The sequence below is a fragment of the Excalfactoria chinensis genome, chromosome 12 (assembly GCF_039878825.1).
Source record: "Excalfactoria chinensis isolate bCotChi1 chromosome 12, bCotChi1.hap2, whole genome shotgun sequence".
Lineage (NCBI taxonomy): Eukaryota > Metazoa > Chordata > Aves > Galliformes > Phasianidae > Excalfactoria > Excalfactoria chinensis.
This window is the reverse complement of record NC_092836.1, coordinates 11,519,089-11,539,360: the sequence shown is the minus strand read 5'-3', so window position 1 is coordinate 11,539,360 and position 20,272 is coordinate 11,519,089. Positions and strand designations below refer to the sequence as shown.

The window sequence follows — 20,272 nt, the reverse complement described above, 5'->3', positions numbered from 1 at the left end:
AAAAGATCTAGACCCCTTACTCCTTGTCTTATTCCAACGCTCAGCGTCTAGAGAAAGCAGCAAGGAAGCCAGAACAAGCCGGGACCACGCACAGCAGCCATTCCCCGAGCACATCGGTCTCCCCAAAGCAAGACGGAACACGCTGCAAGGCAGAGCAAAGTTGCAGCCAAGCCCCCAGCAGATAAGTACCTCGGTCTCTTTAGCCGGGCTGCTCGCCGCTTCCACATCCAAGGCGCAATTCGCCCTCTTGACCGTAAGGTAAAAAGGGTAATCCTTGGCCACCATCGCGGCGGCTCGAGAAGCGGCTTCGGGTGTCACAGCTGATTCTGTCCGAGTCCAAACTGCGAGGACGGGGCCGAGCCGGGCAGGCTGAAGCGTCCTGACCGAGGCTCCAAGCTCGTGGCCTGAGGCCGGCGAGGAGCGGCAGACAGCGAGCAGGGAGCGGCACACGGACGGCAGACGGGCACGGAAGGCAGCAGGCGGCCGCCCCGCAGCACGGCCCGCCCCGCTGGGTGGGAACGGCCCCGACGCCGCAGGGAGAGGAGGAGCTGCGCGAGGCCCCCCCGCGGCATGCTTCGCCGCTTCCTTGTCATGGAGTAAATGCAGCTCTATTATTGACCCGCTGTTGGGCTTTCTTGACAGCTGAGTACCTGACAGCACTAACAGCCCTCCCAAGTGCCCCTGCACTCGGGTCTCACAACAGTTCGTATTCCCGTGGATGGCAGCGGCATCCGCACCCTGCAGATGTGTGCCACCGCACTGCTCACTCGGGTTCTGCTCTGCGTTTGTTTTTTTTTCCTGTTCGCCCACATTGTTGCTCCTTCCTGTCTGGCAAGCAGTAGTTTGTTCCCTGTGTTTTTAAAGTTACGCTGCTATTGTTTAGCCCAAGAGCTCCTATACCCGCACCCCTCATTGTAGACAGCTGAGAGAGTGGAAAACACCTCTGCAGAACATAGCGCACAGGGCACGCGGTGTGTGAGATGCCTTCCTCAGGACAAAGATAGTGAAACGTTGCTGAAAAAGAGAGGAAGGGCTGAGGGGCCCCGTCTGTAATACGGGATCGATCAAACAAAAAGAATAAATGGAAGACAAGGAAAAGGAAACAGTGACTAGGAAGCTGGCTGGAGAAGGAGGGAAGGATATTTTCAGCCAAAAGGAAGCAGCACAGCTGAGAATAACTTTAAAGTCCAACAGATATAGCTGTGTTTTTAAAGGCAGAGATACGATGGATCCTGCTTTACAAGCATTTGTTTTCCCAAATGCTGTTAATCAGACAACAACACCTTTAGAAGCTTATTCAAATTGGAGACTTACATCGATGCTTCCTTTGACTGCAACAGTATCTTAGGAAACAACCTGTCATGGTACTTTATTTTCCACACTCTTCCCTAAGAAACCAGCGTTGACCACCAACAGAGAAATGATGCTAGGCTATGATCATTGTTGCAGCGCCATTACTCTTTTCATAAGATAGGAAAAGAGTTTTATTTTGGTGAAGATTTCTTGTCTTAACTATGCATTTCTGAAAACACCTTTGAAACTCATATTCAGTGCGATATCCAGGGGATATTCCTCCTGGGAGCACAATCCGTCGGACACTTACTCCTTACACTTCAAATGCATCAAAACACCAATACACACAGGTTACTTAAAATGGCCAGAACCTCCTGAGAACGCTGCAGCAGCTGTGCAGCCATTTACACCCAAGAAGTCTTGCTTTCAAATACCATCTGCCTACACTTGCTTATGCATGTGTGTGCTAAAACCATGTTAGAAATCAGCTTCACTTAGATCAGAAAAAAAAAAAAAAACCCTTCAGGGCATGCCCTCAAACCTTTCTAGGCCTGTCATATGCTTCACAGAGTGAAGAGCACTTCACACAGGACAGGAGCACTTCACACAGGACAGGACTCAGCTGGCTTGGAGGCTGAAATAATGAACATGCCAAAAAAAAGGAAAAAAAAAAAAAAAAGCAAAGAGATTTCATCTTTTTTATGATGAATCAGGCCAGTGCACTTTAGTATAACTAAGAGTTCTTGAGAAACAAGAGAAAAGTCTATTTAAAGAGGAGTATAATTAACTGCTAGAAATAGGCAGGACCAATGAATTCCAGGGTAAGGCTACAGCTTCCATGAACACCTAAACCAGGATTCATAAGAGACTCTGGATGCTCTACTAGTAGAGCTGATTCAAAACTCAAAATCTGGACTGAATGCTCATTGATGCACCTAACTCTGTAAGCATCATATTATCTGATGGAGTTACGTAACAGAGCAATTCAAACAATCCTCTCATAAAATCATTCAGAAAATGTTTGTTTTTCTTGGCTTATTATCCTTTTATTTTTATTTTTTACCCCTCTGTTCCAATAAGTTACCACCACTGACCTGGTCCAGGACTAAAGCTTACTGCTAAAATCACGCTGTTCTGGTTCACACCACTGATTTGATTTAGTTTCCTCATACTGTCATAACCAAATACTGATGTAAACATTGCAAAAGCATCTGTCCGTATGACAAAGTCCTTTGAAACATTTAAATTTTAAAACCTTAAAAATATCTTCAGGATATGCCCAGAATTCTTTTTTATCTTACATTAACCTTCATGATTTATATAGCTTTGATCGGAAACTTGACAATTAACGCACTGTTGCTAAAAGATTTCGCAAAGGATACCAAACACAATGGCAAAAGAGCAAAAACGAGAAAAGAAATCCTGATTCCTTCTTTGCAGTCTTTAAGAAGCCATCATGCTCAACTGTGATAAAAGAAACCGAAACATTTAATCTAAACATCTAAGTAAGAAAAGCCAAATGGAGTGAAGCATCTTTATCCACATGCTTCAAGGAGTTCAACAGAACATAAAATCATCAGTCAAAGCTGAACTCAGCCTAAGGAAGAAAAGGCACAAATAGATTGTTTACACTTTTGGGTTGGGGATTTTGTTGTCTTGTTTAGGTTTTGTTTTACACGATCTTTGCCAACACATTCCAGCTGCCTTTGGGCAGAAATGCAGGATCCGTAATTAAACAGAAATATTTTGAAACGTCTACACCTAGATCTTGATTACCTTCTTCCTCCTCATGTGCTCATGTGTAACTGCTGCCCCTCTGAACTGTCAAAATCTGTTTTGACAAGTTGTTAAAAAAAAAAAAAAAAACAAAAAAAAAATCAGCTCTATGCAGCCAGTTTCTAGTAGAAAATAAGGCGTCTGCTTGGCTATCTCTGCCTTGCTTCCCTCTCCCCATTTAACATGTCTGTTGGTTTTGGTTTTTTCCTTTTTGCCTGCATTTGACTGTGATACATGAACTACAGCCTGGCCTTAATTTCCATCCATTCACTCTATTTTTGTTTTTTAAATTTCAACTAGCAAAGCTAAAAGGGAAACACAACTAACTGTATTTCTCCTCTGATCCATATTTGTGGGGTTTTCACTCATTTTGGATCATTTAGAAACACAGATTATGCACCTCGACATACATTGCACTAAGAAAGCATCTTTGGGACAAGTTCCCAGTAATAAGAATTTAATTAAAGGTATAATTCCTTGAAAAGTAAAACTTACCACTATCACCTTCAGATCACTATATTCCCAACTGATTTTTTTAAAAATAATATTAAAAGCAATAAACAGTTCATTGCTTTGTTTCCAAAGCAGATGAATTTCCATATGAATATTAAGTTACCCAGTTATCTCTGAACCATCTGAAATACAATAGATTGGCTGTCTTCCTTCATTACCCTGCATTTATGGTGGGAGTAAAAGATGTACAGTGTGTTGCATCTCTATACAGGTTTGGCTAGGAGAGCAGAGTACTTGCTATGTGAAACATCTCACCAGTTTGAACTCCGGGAACCTTTCTTAGAGTATCTCTCACATAGGTACCCACCACTACTATGTGACTTCATCAAATAAACAAAACAAAACCCACACCAACAAAAGTCACTACTTCTAAGAGGCACAATTTCACTAAGAACATTCAGCTAAAGTCTGCTACTCTAAAATGACCAGGGCAGGTTAGGCAAGCTAATGCTGCACATGCACACACAGTTCTGCTCTTACTGGGAAACTCTGATGTTCTTCAATGCTCTCCAACATCTCTTGAGGGTGATCATTAGGAAGCTCTCATTTCAGAAAGGAAACTATGAACACTTCCCACTCCCCTAAAAACAGTTTTGGAAGTGGTTATTTCAACAAAGCAGTATAGATTTGAATCTGTTCAGGAGCTGGAATGCAGAAACTGTGATGATGTAGTAGTTAGAAAGCATATTAACTACGAGATAAAGGATATTTATCAGCTGCACAGCTGTTCATGAAACTGCCATTTCTTCATTCCAAATACAGACTGTACACACAGTAGCAAGAGCAGTAATTTACAGGGTAATAAATACTAGAACAAGATCACTTGATTAAACACACCGGTGCTAAGAAATTCCAATAAAAATAGGATTACAGGATAAATGATTACCATTAAAATTCTCCTCTCAAAAACCACAGCTATAATTTTTCCAGGTGGAGTCATAATCCTGCAAAGATCAGTGCAGAACAAAGAAACACAGCTCAGGGGAACATCTGACATTACAAAAGCAAAGCCTGATTTTCTATTCTGCCTGGACTCTCCATTTGAAGATTATCTTTCATATGACCCTTATTTGTGCAGCTTATGGAGTAACAAGGGGAGGAAGAAGTTAAACACTTACATTTCCTCACTGTTATCATGCTCTCTGCTTTGGGATTTGCAGCCAAGAAATCCTGAACAATTTCCCCCAGTCTTTTCAAATAAAATGAAAAATATCAGGAATCTTCTTTGTCTTCCATTGTGGATGACTCCTACTTCAAAGAACCACCTTTATGTCGGAGTGCATTCATGTGGAACTGATGGACAGAGAGACATGATTCTCATACAGATCGTCACAAGTGCATTACTGTAGAAGCACACATCGCTTATTCAGCAATCTGCAGGCTTTGAAAGCAAAACACACGTATGTTGTTGAAGCTTTTTCACGTGAGTGTGGAACAAGTCTGCACTGGAGACAAACGTGTATCTGCCAATTTTTTTCTCATTTGTTTTCTGTGGATTTTTTCCCCATTGCCTTGTATCTTTTGATTACTACAGACAGCACTGTGCCATTAAAGGATGCCCTCCAACAATTACCATTTGCACTGAGACAGAAACACCTCCTTAACAAAAACAGAAATTTGCCTTGGGAAGACAGTAAGATGCCATTTTTTTAAGCTGCCTCAAATTCATATCTGACTGTTACGGCATCTGTCTCCTGCAGCTCAAGACTAACAAAGGCCCACTGAGAAAATCAGGAAGGATTCATGCTTCTCCACCCCTCTACCACACCCAGCAATGCAAACTAATTACTAAGCACGGTGGTCCCTCTGGAGGGAATGCAGAGGGTGTGGTGAGGCTGGATGAGATGACCTTCCATGATTTACACTTGTAACAAAGCACTTGCTTGAGCTTCTCTTCCTATGCTTCTCCAGGGAAGAGCAAAAGAGGAGGGGGAGAGCATTGTGCTGATTTATCTCGTTGGATTTTGAAGAGCCATGCAAGGACTGCAAAAGTGACCTTGAACATAAATGTTCTTTCCTTACATTGCAAGGGGCATTCAACATACAGAGAGGAAATTACTAGGAACCACTTGTATGGTGTTTAAATGGGATTAAACATAACTAAAATTCTTTTGCTGATATTACAGACATGGAGGGAGCAGCAATTTCTTACCCTGCTGACTGGAGAATTAAGTAACAAATTTATTCATAGGACACCACTGTTTTTAATAGAAAGGATTTACCAAGACATCACAGTGGTGGCATTTTCTTTGTTTTGATGAAATTATAATAACATTTATATTACATGAATAACTCTATAACAGGAAAAGGAGAATTTTACTGTATTTTGCTGTATGCACGTAGGCATATGCTTAGGTATGGACAAGAAGAAAATGAGGAAAGGATTAACTATTAAGAATAACAGGAATTTTCCCCACTCTATCACTGATTTCACACATACCACTGGCCAAAAACCACTTACTTTGTCCCTCCAACTGCAATATGTAAAGCAAAGTCTGGGGTTTGTGTGGTTTATTAGGCCAAATTCTATAATGGGGGAGGGTGGAAGGAAGCAACAGAAGAGCTTTCAGTTATATAGGTCCTTCTTCAGTCAGAAACATAAGCAGCAAACAGACTGTGGGCTTCTAATTTTCCCTGTCATTTTCACTTACTTGTCTGGTAGCACAAACATCAAACCCTGCTCCACTGTTCATCTGCCCATTTTGACACAAACTCTGCCACATTTACATGTTAGTATGATCCTCCCCATCCCTCAGAAGTTATCTAAGAATAGTCGTGTTCATAGAAATGTTTAACCTTTTCATGTATTTTGGAGCATGCTTTTGTTTCAGGAAGCACAGTACTCAAGATACAAAGTCCAGAAGTTTTGATAACAATGGACATTATTCTACAGTATGACTGAGATTAATTTACTAACAATGTACCACTTGTAAAAGAATAACCCTCACTTCCAACAACGATAACCCTCCACTGCAACAAGAAGAAATATTGACTTTTAATTGTGAGGTTTCTTCTGCTGCTTTAGTGAGCTGAATAGGCTATTGTGCCATTGGAAAAATGCTACAACACACTAAAGTGGAGGGAAAGTGCACAGGTACAAATAAGGACAGGACAGGGAAAAAAGCTAATTTTTCTTCTCCAAATAGTGATGCACTGTTAGCTCACCATCAGTTCTTTCATGAAGTCATACACAGAGAATACTGTCAGCATTTCAGTTTTTGGACTAAAGTTTTGGATAAGAAGCATTATTGTTATTTAAACAGATCCACCTACTAATTTCCATAACAACCATGTACTGTTACTCATCTTCTAGTCAGCTATTTTTGCCAATTTAAGTATCATGAAATTAAGAGAACATCTGTGTTTTCTGAATAGAAATTCTGAACACCAGCATTGAGATTGACTTCATGCTCTCCTGAGCACAGTGTACCTTTTCTAGATCACAGCCAAGAAGGTGCCAGCAGCATTTCTAAACTCAAAGTTAGGCACCTTAACAATTGCTGGTACAGGTTACAAGACATACAAGGGAAATAATAATAATCAAAACAGTGAGATGACTACTGAGTGCTTTACAAGCACAAAAAAGTTGCCCACTATCTCAGCTATGATAGAGCAATCTTGAACATGCCTTCTTGCATGCTGTAATGCTCAATGACAACCCAGTGCAAAAAGCCTCCATATTTTGTCCTGAATAGTTTTGCAGGCCCCACAGTGTTTTATAATTGAAATTATCACGGGGACTTACAAAAATAAATAAATAAATAAATAAAAATTAAGTCATCCATTTCTCATCCTTTCCTTGTGAGGGAGCAGCAAAAATATGGTCTAACTTCAAAATGAAGTGTCCTTCCAGAACCTGATAATGCAACAACAAGCGATAGAACCCGCCTACACCCAGCACCAAGCATAGTACAGCTGCATGACCTTACAGACCACTCGCTGCCAGCAACAATGTGACTAATGCTTAAAAGACACTTGAAAAAGGGCATAAGTTCTTCAGACCCAATAACTCACACCAGGTCAGAACTTCTTTGTTCACACCCCTTGACAAGAATCAGGGCATCAAGAAGCCATTTTCAGAAAAGTTACAAAGTAGTATCTTCCCAAGGGAAAATATGATGAAGTAATTCATGCTGAACAGAAGTTACTGTAACCAGTTCTGATTAAAACATAAAAATAGAAATAAAACAATCAGTTTTCCTGATCAACTTGTCACTAATCAGTTATCAACTCATTTTGCGACCTGGATAAAGATTGAGTGCATCCTAATTTGATGTTACCTCCACTGTCAAATCCACAACCATGTTCTACCATAAGGTGCATCATTTCCCAACAGATGTGAATTTTAGACAAGTCGCTAACTATCACTGTCAACTTTGTTCATAAAAGAGCAGGCAGAGTCAACACTTAGAAATTTAGATGCGAAAAGCAAAACTGTTCTGGTAAACCCAGAAAAATAAACGTTGCAATAACCAGAATGCAACATAGTAAGGACTTGAAGGAGAATTTTAGCTTTGTAAATAATGCAAGCCAGAAACTGATGATGAGATAGAAACAAAATACAAGCTTAGGCACGGGGCAGATAAAAAGACCTCCTTCTTATTCAGTACAATGCTATTTCCATTCAAGAACAAAGCAAAAGAAATTTAAGAGATTTGGGCATTAGACAAATTTTCTATGTGAATTTTGTATGATAATATATGTTCAGCAATTGATGGGTTAAACAACACTTCTTTTGAAGGCTACCTATTAAGACTATCTCATTAGTAAACTATACATAAAGTGGAATTCCCAGGGACCTTCTTTTTACTTAAGCTGAATCTTCCATTTTGCACAAAAGCAGCAGTCTAAGACAGGTGACCTCAAAATCAGATCATTTAGGAGGAACTTATTAAGCTTTCCAGTATGAGTTTCAGCCTACTACAGAATACAAGACCATGTAACATCTCTTGCTAACTTCATTCGATGTCCTTATCCTGGCTTGAAAGCACACTAACAAAGAAGTGTTTTTGTTACCTTGAAGGACAGTATAAACAAAGTATTTTTATGTTCAGACAAGAGGGGAAAAAAAAGTGTATTTTGATTGTGTTACATATTTTAGACCTGAAAGAGAGGGGCAAAAAGCAAAAAGAAAATCCCACTCATGCTGACATCTGAGAAAACAGTCCCAGAACTCCAAGCAGGCCAGAGAGCAGCTGGATCAGAAAAACACCACACTGGTATAATTGAAAGTAATTTGAATAGGATCAAATTATGCTAATTCAGAGATATTAACAACAGAAGGACACATCAATGGAAGCCATTTTAATGAGTTAAGAATCAGCTACATTACTGTTGGGGGGAAAAAAAAGTAAATTAAAAAAAGGAAAGTGTTCTGTATGGTAGGGAAAAAACCCTGAGCAACCACCCAGAAATTCTAATGTAGGATAAAGCAAAAATATTATTCTGTGATGCATAAAACCTCAAAGAGTAAAAGGGAAATAAAATATGCTGGCAAGGTCAGAAAACATGCTTTTCCTGATTGCAAGACACAGGACCTTTATTTATATTTCCAATGATTCTTATCAATTAGAAGCATGATAATCCAGTATCCACATACTTTCTTATTCCAGATATGATAATAATGAAAAGTTTAACAGAGGTACCAAACAATCAGGAGAAGAAACAAAGGCAAGCAGCACTGCCATGCCAACATACTGCAGTGAAGCAGTGGAAAAATTGCAAATGCCAGTGCTCAGCTACAAGCAGTGTCTGGTACAGGTGTTCTCAATGTGCTCTGTGAACCATCCTTCGCTGCCCCAGTCCTTCTTAAAATGGGGAGAGCGTGAATGGGGCATTCAAAGGAGTTACAATGCAAATCCACAACAAAATACTAGAGGTTAAAGTCATAAGAAATATCCAGTCATTGCACTGCTGACTCAAATTTGAAAGGTCAGCTTCATAAAAGCATAGCTGTACAATAAAGATTGGAATGCACTTCATATCTGGAATAGAAAAGCAGGTATGTTATTACATACTGTTCTCTGGAATTTGATGTGTTTGTTTTTGCACAAACATTTAGAGACTACCTGCCTCTCTTGTTTCTGTTCCTAATTGCTTCCTCTAAACCTGGAATTTGTATTAAAATAAAGGATATCTATCCTCCCCAAACAACTGCCATTTTACCACAGTAAGAACCTATCTATTTTGTTAGATCAGGAAGTTACATTTCTTTTAGTACGTGCTATCTAACAGCAGATGTGCATTTCAATGTGTCGCTGCAGGATATATTAACCACATCACAGGAAGAAGCCAAGCAGCTGAAATAAGAAGCTACAAAGACCTTTTAGAACACGAGCAGTCTCCCTGATCTCTATGAAACTAAATCACCTATCTGATATTACTTGCACATATGGGAAAGATACAGTAATCAGGCAGCACTTCTAGTCTCAATGCCTTCTAACAGTACACTTGTTTCACTACTGCTACCTATTCTACTAAGCCTATTCTTCCTTTCCCCCCCACACTCCCTCAAAAGAGTTGCACATCTAAAAATCTACAGCATATATACTGAATACAACTGTGATTCCAATACTTCCTAAGATGCAGCAGGTTTTAAGGTACACTGAATGATGAGACAGTAGGGAATTTATTTATAGTAATGGGGATGGTTGTGGCTTTTGTACTCATTGCCTGCTCTCACATTTTTTTTTCAGCAACCACAACATTTGAGCTGCAAAATGCTCTCAGTTAGTTAGATTCTCAGCTAACAGTATAGTTAGTACTGCATGTCCCTGTACCTTCTGGAAGGGGAAATGCAATCAATAGATCACATTTTAGCCTGTTTTTACATTTCTACCCAGGCAATTAGAAAGCAGCTGATAGTAATATTTCCAGCTCTCCAAAATAATGGTAACAGAGATGCCAAACTAATAAATTACACTACCAAGAGGCCTATCTTTAGCAAAAAGAGAAAGCAGAAAGGAGGAATCTTTCCTGATTCCATTTCTGGTGGTTATAGATGGGAAGCTTTAGTAAGGATTTTACATTCACAGCTCAGCAGGAAAATGTTACCAAACAGCACGTTGAAAAATGACACTGAAAACTCTGTAATGTTTCTCATCTTTCATCTAACCTTACAGGATTATGCAGCAAAAAAATCCAGTTCTGCCTTCTGATCATGACATATCCATGCTTGTACATCTCTCTCAAAGTATATTTTACGAGCAACTGAGCTCAAAAAATAGATATTATTTGGGTGGGGGGTGGGGGAAGCTACAGATCTTTTTCAGGAGTGATCTCCAAACTTTAGGTATCATGGACAACAACATTAAGCTAATGAAGTGCTCCCTGACCACTTAGGCTTGTCAGCTTCACTTTCATTTTTTTCATACATTTGCTCTGTCCACAGGCAGCATTAAGGCAATCTCAAAGTCAATGCTGTCTACTATCTGTAATCTAAGGACCACTCTTACAGATATTTTTCCTCTAATTACTGACATCTGTGCTTCTGAGGTGACCAGTGCTAGCAAAGGTAATCAGCTCATTCACTTGGCAGTAGGGAAAGGGAGTGTGAAGGAAAAGAAGATGAACATCAAACTTAAGAACCTCCTACACTATTTACCAGTGACTCTGGTGAGAGGAAAAAAAATTCTGAGAGTTAAGATTCTGATTGGAGTTCTTCGGTAAATATTTGTATCCATATGTGAAACACTTCTGAATGTTTAAGACAAGTATTTCTACCATGCTCTAATTCAGTTCTGATAGGATGAGGATTATGTTTTGTTTGTGAAACTAGGTGGAAATTTTTAATGGCGGTTTTCAGGAAGCATGCATCTGTTTTTTAAACCTGTTCCTTCCTAAACTTGCTCAAGTTGGCCCCCAAAATATATCAGGAAATAACTGCAGGATGAGGGGGATGGGGGAAGAAACTTTAAAGACACCTTGTCTTAATTAAATCTAAAAGTGTTACTTCTTCCTGTTCAACTGAGTCACGCATGGCTCCAGCGTATCACACCTGATGGGGGCAGGGGATGTGTCAGCACACAAAGGTTCAGTTTTCAGCTGCTGCCTGTAATTGGAAGCCTGGAATTAATTAATGAAGTGGAACCAGCACAAACTTGAATGCAGCATGAAACTGAACGTGGCAAGCAACACAGAAAATAATTGCTGCTTTCTTAACGCTCCCTTATTGCTACAAAACATAGAAAGGTAAATCAGTAGAGCCAAGTGCAAACCCAACAAACAAATGAGCAGTGTCTGTAGCAATCATTTTTATCCTTTGGGGCCTTCAATCAGTTACAGTAAGAACAGTTACCCAACCTAATCAAGACTAACTTTCAAATTTTTTAGTTTTTTTAGGTCTTGGAACTGTTTTAAATGAACTGCCAAAAGCCAGGTTCATGTGGCTGCTGTAAACAGTCTCAGCTGGAACCTCTCAGTGCACAGCAGCACATTGCAACCACTAACTCAGCTGGAAAGCCAAGAGCAGGAGCCCTGCCATCCCCGTGTGCTGACAGGAACACATTTCTGACACCCTTCTCCCTGAGCATTTAGTGCTTAACACAAGCCACCTTTCCACAGGCAAGGCCAGATATTTACCTGTTGTACTCTGGAGAACAATGTTTGGAGAAGTGTAGACTAAAAATATACTCTATTTTTGAAGCATTTTCTTTTCTTTCTGATTGTTCTAAATAACAGCAGATCCTATAAGAATATTTCTAGCATCCTGGAAACAACCTCAAAGTTCCCCCCTGCCCCCCCATGCTCCTCTGGCTTTCCTTTCCTCTTTTTTCAATAGATGTCAGAGAATCTCTGCTGTACATTTTAGGCTGCTTCTATGGATTTAACTCCCTTCAGAACGACCCTTTAGGCCCAGCCATCCAGCCAGCATGGTACCCAGCAAATAGAACACCCCTCCAGGCCCTTCACAGCTTTCCTCCTGGAGAAGGCAGTGGGAAACAGTATCAAAGGCTTTGCTAATGTCCCAGTAAATGACATTCCCAGCTTTCCCTCACCATCGAGCCACCACCTTGTTACAGAAGATTGGGTCAGGCAGGATCAGCATTGGCGAACCACCCAACTGCCACGTGCTGTGTGATGGCACAGGGGATGACGGGCTCTGTGCCCCCCTCCAGCACTGAGGCCAGGCTGACAGGCCTCTGCAGTTCCCCAGATCTTCATTTCAAGTTGTTTAAATAATAATTCTCTTAAGGAAAAAAAGCCATTCAAGTATTTTTCAGGTGATGTCACTCAAAAATCACAAGTGCAATCCTGGCTGGCTCAACCTCCTTTCTGTATTAGGAAATAACAGTAAACTGAGAACAATAAATGGTTTCTTCACGAGCTTAACAGTCCCCAAGACCTAGTTTTGCCACACTGGAAATTCCACATGGAAGAGCTGTAACATTTTAGCTCTTCTAACAGACCTTTGACAGTAGAAAGAATGATGTTGTCATTAATGATTTCTTCACACTTCCATTTCCTATTTCTTAACCCAGGGGAAATTTTAACTTACTTTTTTTGAGTTACTTTTAGCAACTGGGTAGCTATGCAAGTTATAATAAAACATAGCTTATCTTCATTACCTCTGCAGCTACCGATGGGTACACAGGAACTGCTGCACAAAGGCTCTGCCAACTCTCCCTTTCTCACTTACATAGAGGTTTGCATTTTGGCATGACCTCACACACCAGATTGAAAGCAAAAACTAAACGCTGCTGAATGCACCTATTTTTTTCTTCTTAAACTAAGGTTGCTCAGAGGAAACTGCATGATGAGAGGCTTACCAGCAAATCCACCAGCACTTGTATATTTAAACTTCTGTGGTCTACTCAATGCTAAGAGCTACTTTTAAAGGTGTCCTCATTCTCATCTCTCACTTGTAGAAGCATTTTAACCTACTTAAAACAGCGAGTATCACAGAGAGGAAGCTATTTTGAAGAATACAAGAAGCCACAAATGTGAGCAAAAGATACAACACTGCTTCACTAACAGACAAAAACATATTAAAGTATTTGAACTATTCATGTTTTCAATTAATGTAAATAAAGAACAGCAATGGACAGATGATGAGCATAAAACTTGCAGTGCAGTTATATTATTTGCTAATGAAGAAATCATTTGGGAAACAAGGCATCTAATTTTGTCAGAGAGAACATTCCTTACTATTCCCAAAGACAGAAAAAAGAAACATCTCCCTCCCAGGAAGACAGGGGGAATATTATTTTTCCTGAGACACATCATCTTTGGCAAATGCTGCCAGTTATGCACCTTATTCCAATTGTGACCCAAGCTGCAGATGGTATCCTACTTAATTGGTACTTTTATTTCTTTTACCACTAGAAAAATTACTCAATTTAAACACCATGCCTGAAGAAGTCTATATTATAAAGCAGTTAAAACCTTGGCTATTATTTAAAGAATATTTTTTAATACCTACAATTAGTAAAACAATACAGATTAAGTGAAATTACCTGGTATTTGACAGTTACAGCACACCTCTAACTTCTGCACATACAGTAGGCTACCCACAAACTCAAATATGAAGGCAGATCTCCAGGCCCAACTTCTTGGCTGGCCATTGACATTTTTGCCTCTCCACTTAATAGACAGTGAGACAGAAAAATAACTTTTCTCCCTTGGCTGTTTCATGACAATAAAAAATAATAGGAAAGGTGGATCTATGATTGCGAATTAATCGTTAAATGCAGCCAGCAAAGTCTCATAAGAATTAACAAGGTTAACAAGCTGAGATCAGAGCTCTGCAAAAATGATCAGGATCTTAAAAAAGAAATCACAGTTATTTACAGGACAAACAGATGCTGACAGACTGAAGGCTCCTGATTTTGTGAATACCAGCATCATAGAGTCGGCAACTTGATGGCACTTTTTGGAAAAGACTTGTAGCAATTCAGTTCTATCTCAGTTATGCTGTGTGGTTCTTACCCACCATTTTCTTTATTGCAAGTTTTCTTTACCCAATATTTTCTTTAACTGGTTTTAACAAATAACACCACAGCACTTCCTGGCACTGGGTTTAATTGCTTCTTTCACAGCTACACATCTTACACCAAAAGACTGTCTCAACCACAGCAGGTCCTCAAATTCTGCAAGCAAAGCAAGCTCAATCCCAATCACACAGTAAGTAATACTGTCCATTTTAATAACATTTTATGCAGTACTTTCAATTCAATTAAAGAATTTTCTTAGTATCACTAAAGAAAAGTATCTCCTCCACATCCTTTAACCAATGAAAACAAGCCACGATCATACAAGAAATGTCTCAATCTCAATTCCAGATAGACACCAACTCATCTCCTACATCAGTTCTTTGCCCAAATGCACAAGACATGGCCAGCAGATTCATTATTTATAAGCTGTTAGCAAGTAAACAGAAAAGAGTATTAAAAAAACATTTTTCCTGGCAAGAGGGTCTAAGCTAGTAACAAAAATGGCTTCAAACATCCAATTACACTGGCTGTCTGAATACAGAGCTCGTTTCACACAGCGAACAGGAAATCATTGTGTTATTCTAAGAAGTCATGGTATCAAAAAAGAAGTCACACGAGGAGCGTAATTAACATGTTTCAGATGTAAGAAACAACAGAATATGAGAACAATAACTCTAACAAAAGTATCACAAAGCACACAGTAGATAACATCATGCACACAGTGCACAAAATACTCAGCCTTTTCCCAGTTAACCCATCTGCCTCAATAAGAAGAAACTGTGAAACTTTCCTAGAAGAGATAAAAAAACCTTCATCCAACTAATTTGTCTTACAAATACTTTCAGAAGTTAACTGTACTGAGCATTTAATTAGTAACGTATTTGTTACGACCAAAAGTACTGCATACTTTCAGAGAATGCTTCTGCCTTCACAAAAATCCTGCCCCTCCCCACATTCTCCATCCACATCCCACCATGAACAAATTGCTGACCACCTTTTAGCACCAATGGGCAAAAACAGAACAAAATGTGCTACAGATAGCAACAGATTTGATGCCAATAAATCGCAAATAATAATCAAGTGTATGCCTAGAACTTGCAACTTGTTCTTGCTAATATTTTCACACAATCAGGGCCCCCATTCCTCAAATGAAATTAAACGTTTCTTGAAGAAATTCCATTAACTTCACAGGAAGAAGAAATTTACTGCCAGCTTTTTCCCCCCAGGCTAAAGGGCCTGTATTTGTTTTGTTAATTACTGCACTACTGGAGGCTGCAATTAATTTAATGTACCTTCAAAGCTCTTTACTAATGTCCACATCAGTGATATTTAAAGTAACAACAACTCAAAGAATACCAACACTCCATACCAAGGTTAGACATTTAAGCTATAACTATCATATATTTCCATTTGCATATGTTTGAATTATTCAATTAACTATAATTCAAAACAAAGTGAAGTGAATGAAACCTCCTGAAACAGAACATACTCAAAAAAGTCCCAAAAAAACGTAGCCAGTTTTCACGTTTCACAGAAGAACTAACTTACCACACAGGAAAAGCAACATTGTGGAATTAAATAGAATTTAAACAGACAAACTCTAATTCTAGTGACATTATAGCTACTCTCTGTAGTTATGAAGGTACCTACCTACAGAACAGAAGTAAATGATTATAAAAGACCTCAACTTCTCAGTAACAGGCAGCTGGTACAGAGTAAACTCAGTGTTCAAAACAGCCCCCTACTGCTTTATTCTACTTAACCAGGTGGATAAACTAAGTCACATATACTGCATTATAGCTTGAGCCCTACATTTAGTAAAATCAGGTTCCAAATTTATCAAAATGATAAATGTACATTTCTTTTAAATACAGCACAGTAAGGTAGTGTGGAATTCGAAGTTCACAAATTGTAATAGTCCTACATGGAAACACTCAAAAATTCATTAAGCATGTTTAAGAAAGAAGGCTGGAGGAATAAATACTGCCTTCTGAGCGGCAGACTCTGAATATTATTTTCTGAATTACATTTTTAGAAAATCAAATCAGAATTCAATTACATTCTCACAGCGGGTTAAAATTGAGCAGAACCACTAAGCCTACAGAAACAGGTATTTAAATCTATAATGTAATTTACAGTCCCATTCAGAAATCTAATGCTTCAGCATCTCTGCAGATCATGTGCAGACACGTGCATCCATCAGTACAAAAGCCTCTTGAAAAAACTGGAGCACAATTCTAAACAGTGCCCAGCAATAACTTCGACAGATAACCTGCTGGCAGTTCAGGAGGGAAATCTTTAAGAAGTCTGCAATTCAGTTTCAAATTCTATTGACTGGTCACTAAAAAAGACAGGTTACTGGGATAAATCAGGTGAATCTCCCCTTCAGGTGGGGAGTAAGATACAAAGTGGTAAACAAATTCTCAAAGAATTAACGGAGTAATTGAAAGCACAGACCTTTAAAGCCTAGAACTGAATGAAAGACCGTTTGCATGAAACCTTGTGGGTTCATATTAAAGTTACTGTATTTACTACTGACTTATCATAGGATATCCCAAGTTGAAAGGGACCCACAAGGATCACCAAGTCCAACTTCTGGTTCCACAAAGGACCACCCAAATGCAAATGGTCTTTCAGCTGCAGCAGCAGGCCCATGCCCACTGCCCACCGGTGCAGACCTTTCCCTAGTCCTTCCCCAACCCTCTCCTAATTGAAGTCATCAGACTTCTAAGATCCTAAAATATCACATGCATGACAGCTTCACCGCACATTAAGTCTAAAAGCAACCCAATTATCTCATTCAGGTGCCTGCATGTCAGTGGTGGTAGCTCAACAATCAAGAGCACTGCTTTGTGTGTCTACAGGTAAGTACATATATTTACACACAGTGAGTGCTTTCATTTCTTTTTCATTCATCACTGGAGTTGACACACAAACATTCACACGCTTGTAAACAACCACCTCAATTTTTGTTAAACACTCCTGTAGTATTTCAAAATACTTGCTGAGCTTCTTGCTGGGAGCTTTTCCCCCTCCTTGCTGCTTCCACCATGAAGCTAAGTAAACATGGCTCAGTTTCATAACTATGTGAGTCAGCAGCTGTGAGCAGATATCTTTCAGCTGTCCAGATTACACAACTAGAATAATAATGGAATGGGAGAAGTAATCAATTTTTTTTTCCCTAAGAGATAAGGGAACCTAAGGGCTACCAAATTAATTTGGAAATTTCTGCTATGCAGAGATAATATTCTAAGATTACAAGGACAGTGAAAAATGCCCCCAGAGAAAAATAATGAAATTTCATTAAAAAGCATGTTAAACTTCAACAATAAACACTGAGACTCACCTGATCGTGCCTTCTGACATGATCCTGCACTGAAGTGACCTTTGGGTAATAGCGTGCACTGATATATTCCTTGTTCGAACTGGTAAAAAAATCCTGTCCAAGATCTTAAAGTTTGACATTAGTGCTGATGAAAGGCTTAAAGGGTTGATAAATTATAGAACTGTAGAATAGCTTGGGTTGCAAGGAGTATCAAAGATCATTTAGTTCCAACCCCACGACCCAGGCAGGGTTGTCAACTACTGAGTGAGGCCCCATACAGCCTGGCCTTGAGCACCCCCAGGGATGGGGCACCCCCAGCTCTCCAGGGAGCTGTGTCAGCACCTCACCACCCTCTCAGCAAGAACTGTAACCCAGACATCTAATCTAAATCTCCTCTTTTAGTTAAATCCATTCCCCCCGTCCTATAAAAGAACGTAAATAATGTAATGAACATTTCAGTAAATCTTTCAAACATTTCTTGCATTTCTGGCTGTCTTTTTAACTAGGATCTTTGATTGATCTATTAATCTTAAAGTGATGCTGGCAACATGGACAGTACCATATAAGCATAACAGGGCTGTTATTAAAATGAACACTAAAAACATTATTTGTGGGGGAAGTGCTATTATCATACCCAATAGATACATGACTGTAGCTTAAGTTAATGACCCAGCCCTAGGAGCACTCAGTTGTAACAGAGCATTCAAGTCTGGGCAGCAGAGCTGGGAAAGTCATTGAATGCAGAAACACCCAGCAAGGCTGAGGATGAGGAAGGAAGTGAGGCTGCTGGGCAGCGGATGAGGAACTGAGGCAGGAGCAAGGATTTTCAGTCTTCAAGTACAGGAAAGTTTTCCTTCCTAACAGCACTAGATTACTAACAGACCTACACAATGCATTGGTTACACAGAGCCTTCCTTCTCATAAAAACTTGTCTGTATGGTTGATATTATATGTTCAGTATAAAAAACCATTATCAATGATGTATAAAATTAAAATTTAAAAAAGATCTTATAATTTATAATGTAGATTAGATTCATTACTATGGAAGTAACACCAGCTTTAATTTTGATCTCTAAGCAAACCAACCACCAAACTACAGCATCTCCAGTTTGTTGATTCAGCTTTGTTATGAAAATGTATGAAAACACAACTTCACCTCTGCAAATCTGCATCAAGTCAATCAATGCACACCCAATGTACGGTGATGGCCAACTCTGCAGCTGTCAGCAATATCTGCCTAATCTCTGCTCACAAATGTTCCTGATTCTACCATGTTGAAAATAATCATACATCAAGTCTGGTCCTGTAACCTGCAAGCAATTTACATTGAATTCAAACTTCAATTGCCTGTTTTCATTACAGAGGGATATCATAAAAGAAAACAGCACCATTCAAGAAAACAACAATCAATTGAACAAAGTAGTACATTGCAATGAAATACGAATAGTACTGAAAAATACAGCCCTGCTAACCACAATCTCTCTGTATAGTCACTAGTCAGAAAACAACATGGAATATAACAGACATTAAAGGCAATTAATCAAAAACTCACTTTCTGCCTATCATACACAGAGCAAATGCTGTAGCTCAGAAGTGCTAGGCTGCAGCTTATGTAGGTATGGCCAAGGGGGCTTTTAAGCACTTGCCACCATGAGATACATGAGCTCAGTACCAAGGATCAGCTGCAATGCTCAGTTAGGATCCTCAGTTAATAATGGGCCAGTTAGCCTGAATGGAACCTGATCTACATTACTATTGCAATCCTCATGAATTATTTTCTATGTTTCAACTTCCAACTGAATCAGAGACATCAATGATGTGTTCTTTGCAGCTTTCTAAAACTAATCATTTATGCGTATTTCCCAAAGATTAAGTCCTTTTTAGTCTCACACGCTTTCCAGGGAAGTAATTTCTTGCAGTTCATAGTAAAGCACACAGACTGAATGGATCTTTTGGATGAAATGCTTCTGGTTCGGGGCTAAAACTTTACTTCATTTTTCACTTTATAATCAGTAGAAGAAAAAACTTGTGTGACCACAGTTGATCTCAACAAAACAACACTAAAAAACTAAGAACTGGTATAAGGTCTTTTCAGTTTCATACCACCATTCCTCTGCTGCTCCCAAGACTTGATGTCAATTTAAGCTTTGATTAGCAATTGAAATTGATGTCAAAAGCAATAGCTTTGCATTATCTCAAGTGTATTCTGGATGCCTCTCTCCCTTAAAGTATTTCACCATCCCTGTATTTTACTCCCCAGTTATGTATATTTCTAGCTTATGAACGCAAGTACTGAGCACTCCTCATCACAAAAAATATAATATGAAAAGAAAAACTGCATTCTAGAAATAACTATTTCCTCACAAAATCTTACTTTATTTTCCACTCTAAGATTTCATTGTATGTCCAATCTGCCAACATTGCACAATAATAA

The 20,272-nt window shown here is 39.3% G+C and overlaps 1 protein-coding gene across 4 annotated transcripts in view; it reads right to left on the bottom strand.

The window, feature by feature from the left end:
• ARHGEF3 (Rho guanine nucleotide exchange factor 3) overlaps nt 1-20,272 on the bottom strand; it is a 99,146-nt gene that overhangs the window by 24,135 nt on the left and 54,739 nt on the right. Inside the window, exon 1 of one of the 4 annotated variants that reach the window (XM_072347103.1) lies at nt 190-611. The exons of 2 other annotated variants lie outside the window; for them this stretch is intronic. In XM_072347103.1, the coding sequence (XP_072203204.1) occupies nt 190-285 (96 nt within the window). In that variant the 5' untranslated portion in view covers nt 286-611. Of the gene's footprint in view, nt 1-189; nt 612-20,272 lie in introns of those variants that run through there. One more of the 4 variants, XM_072347104.1, reaches the window with a different exon arrangement.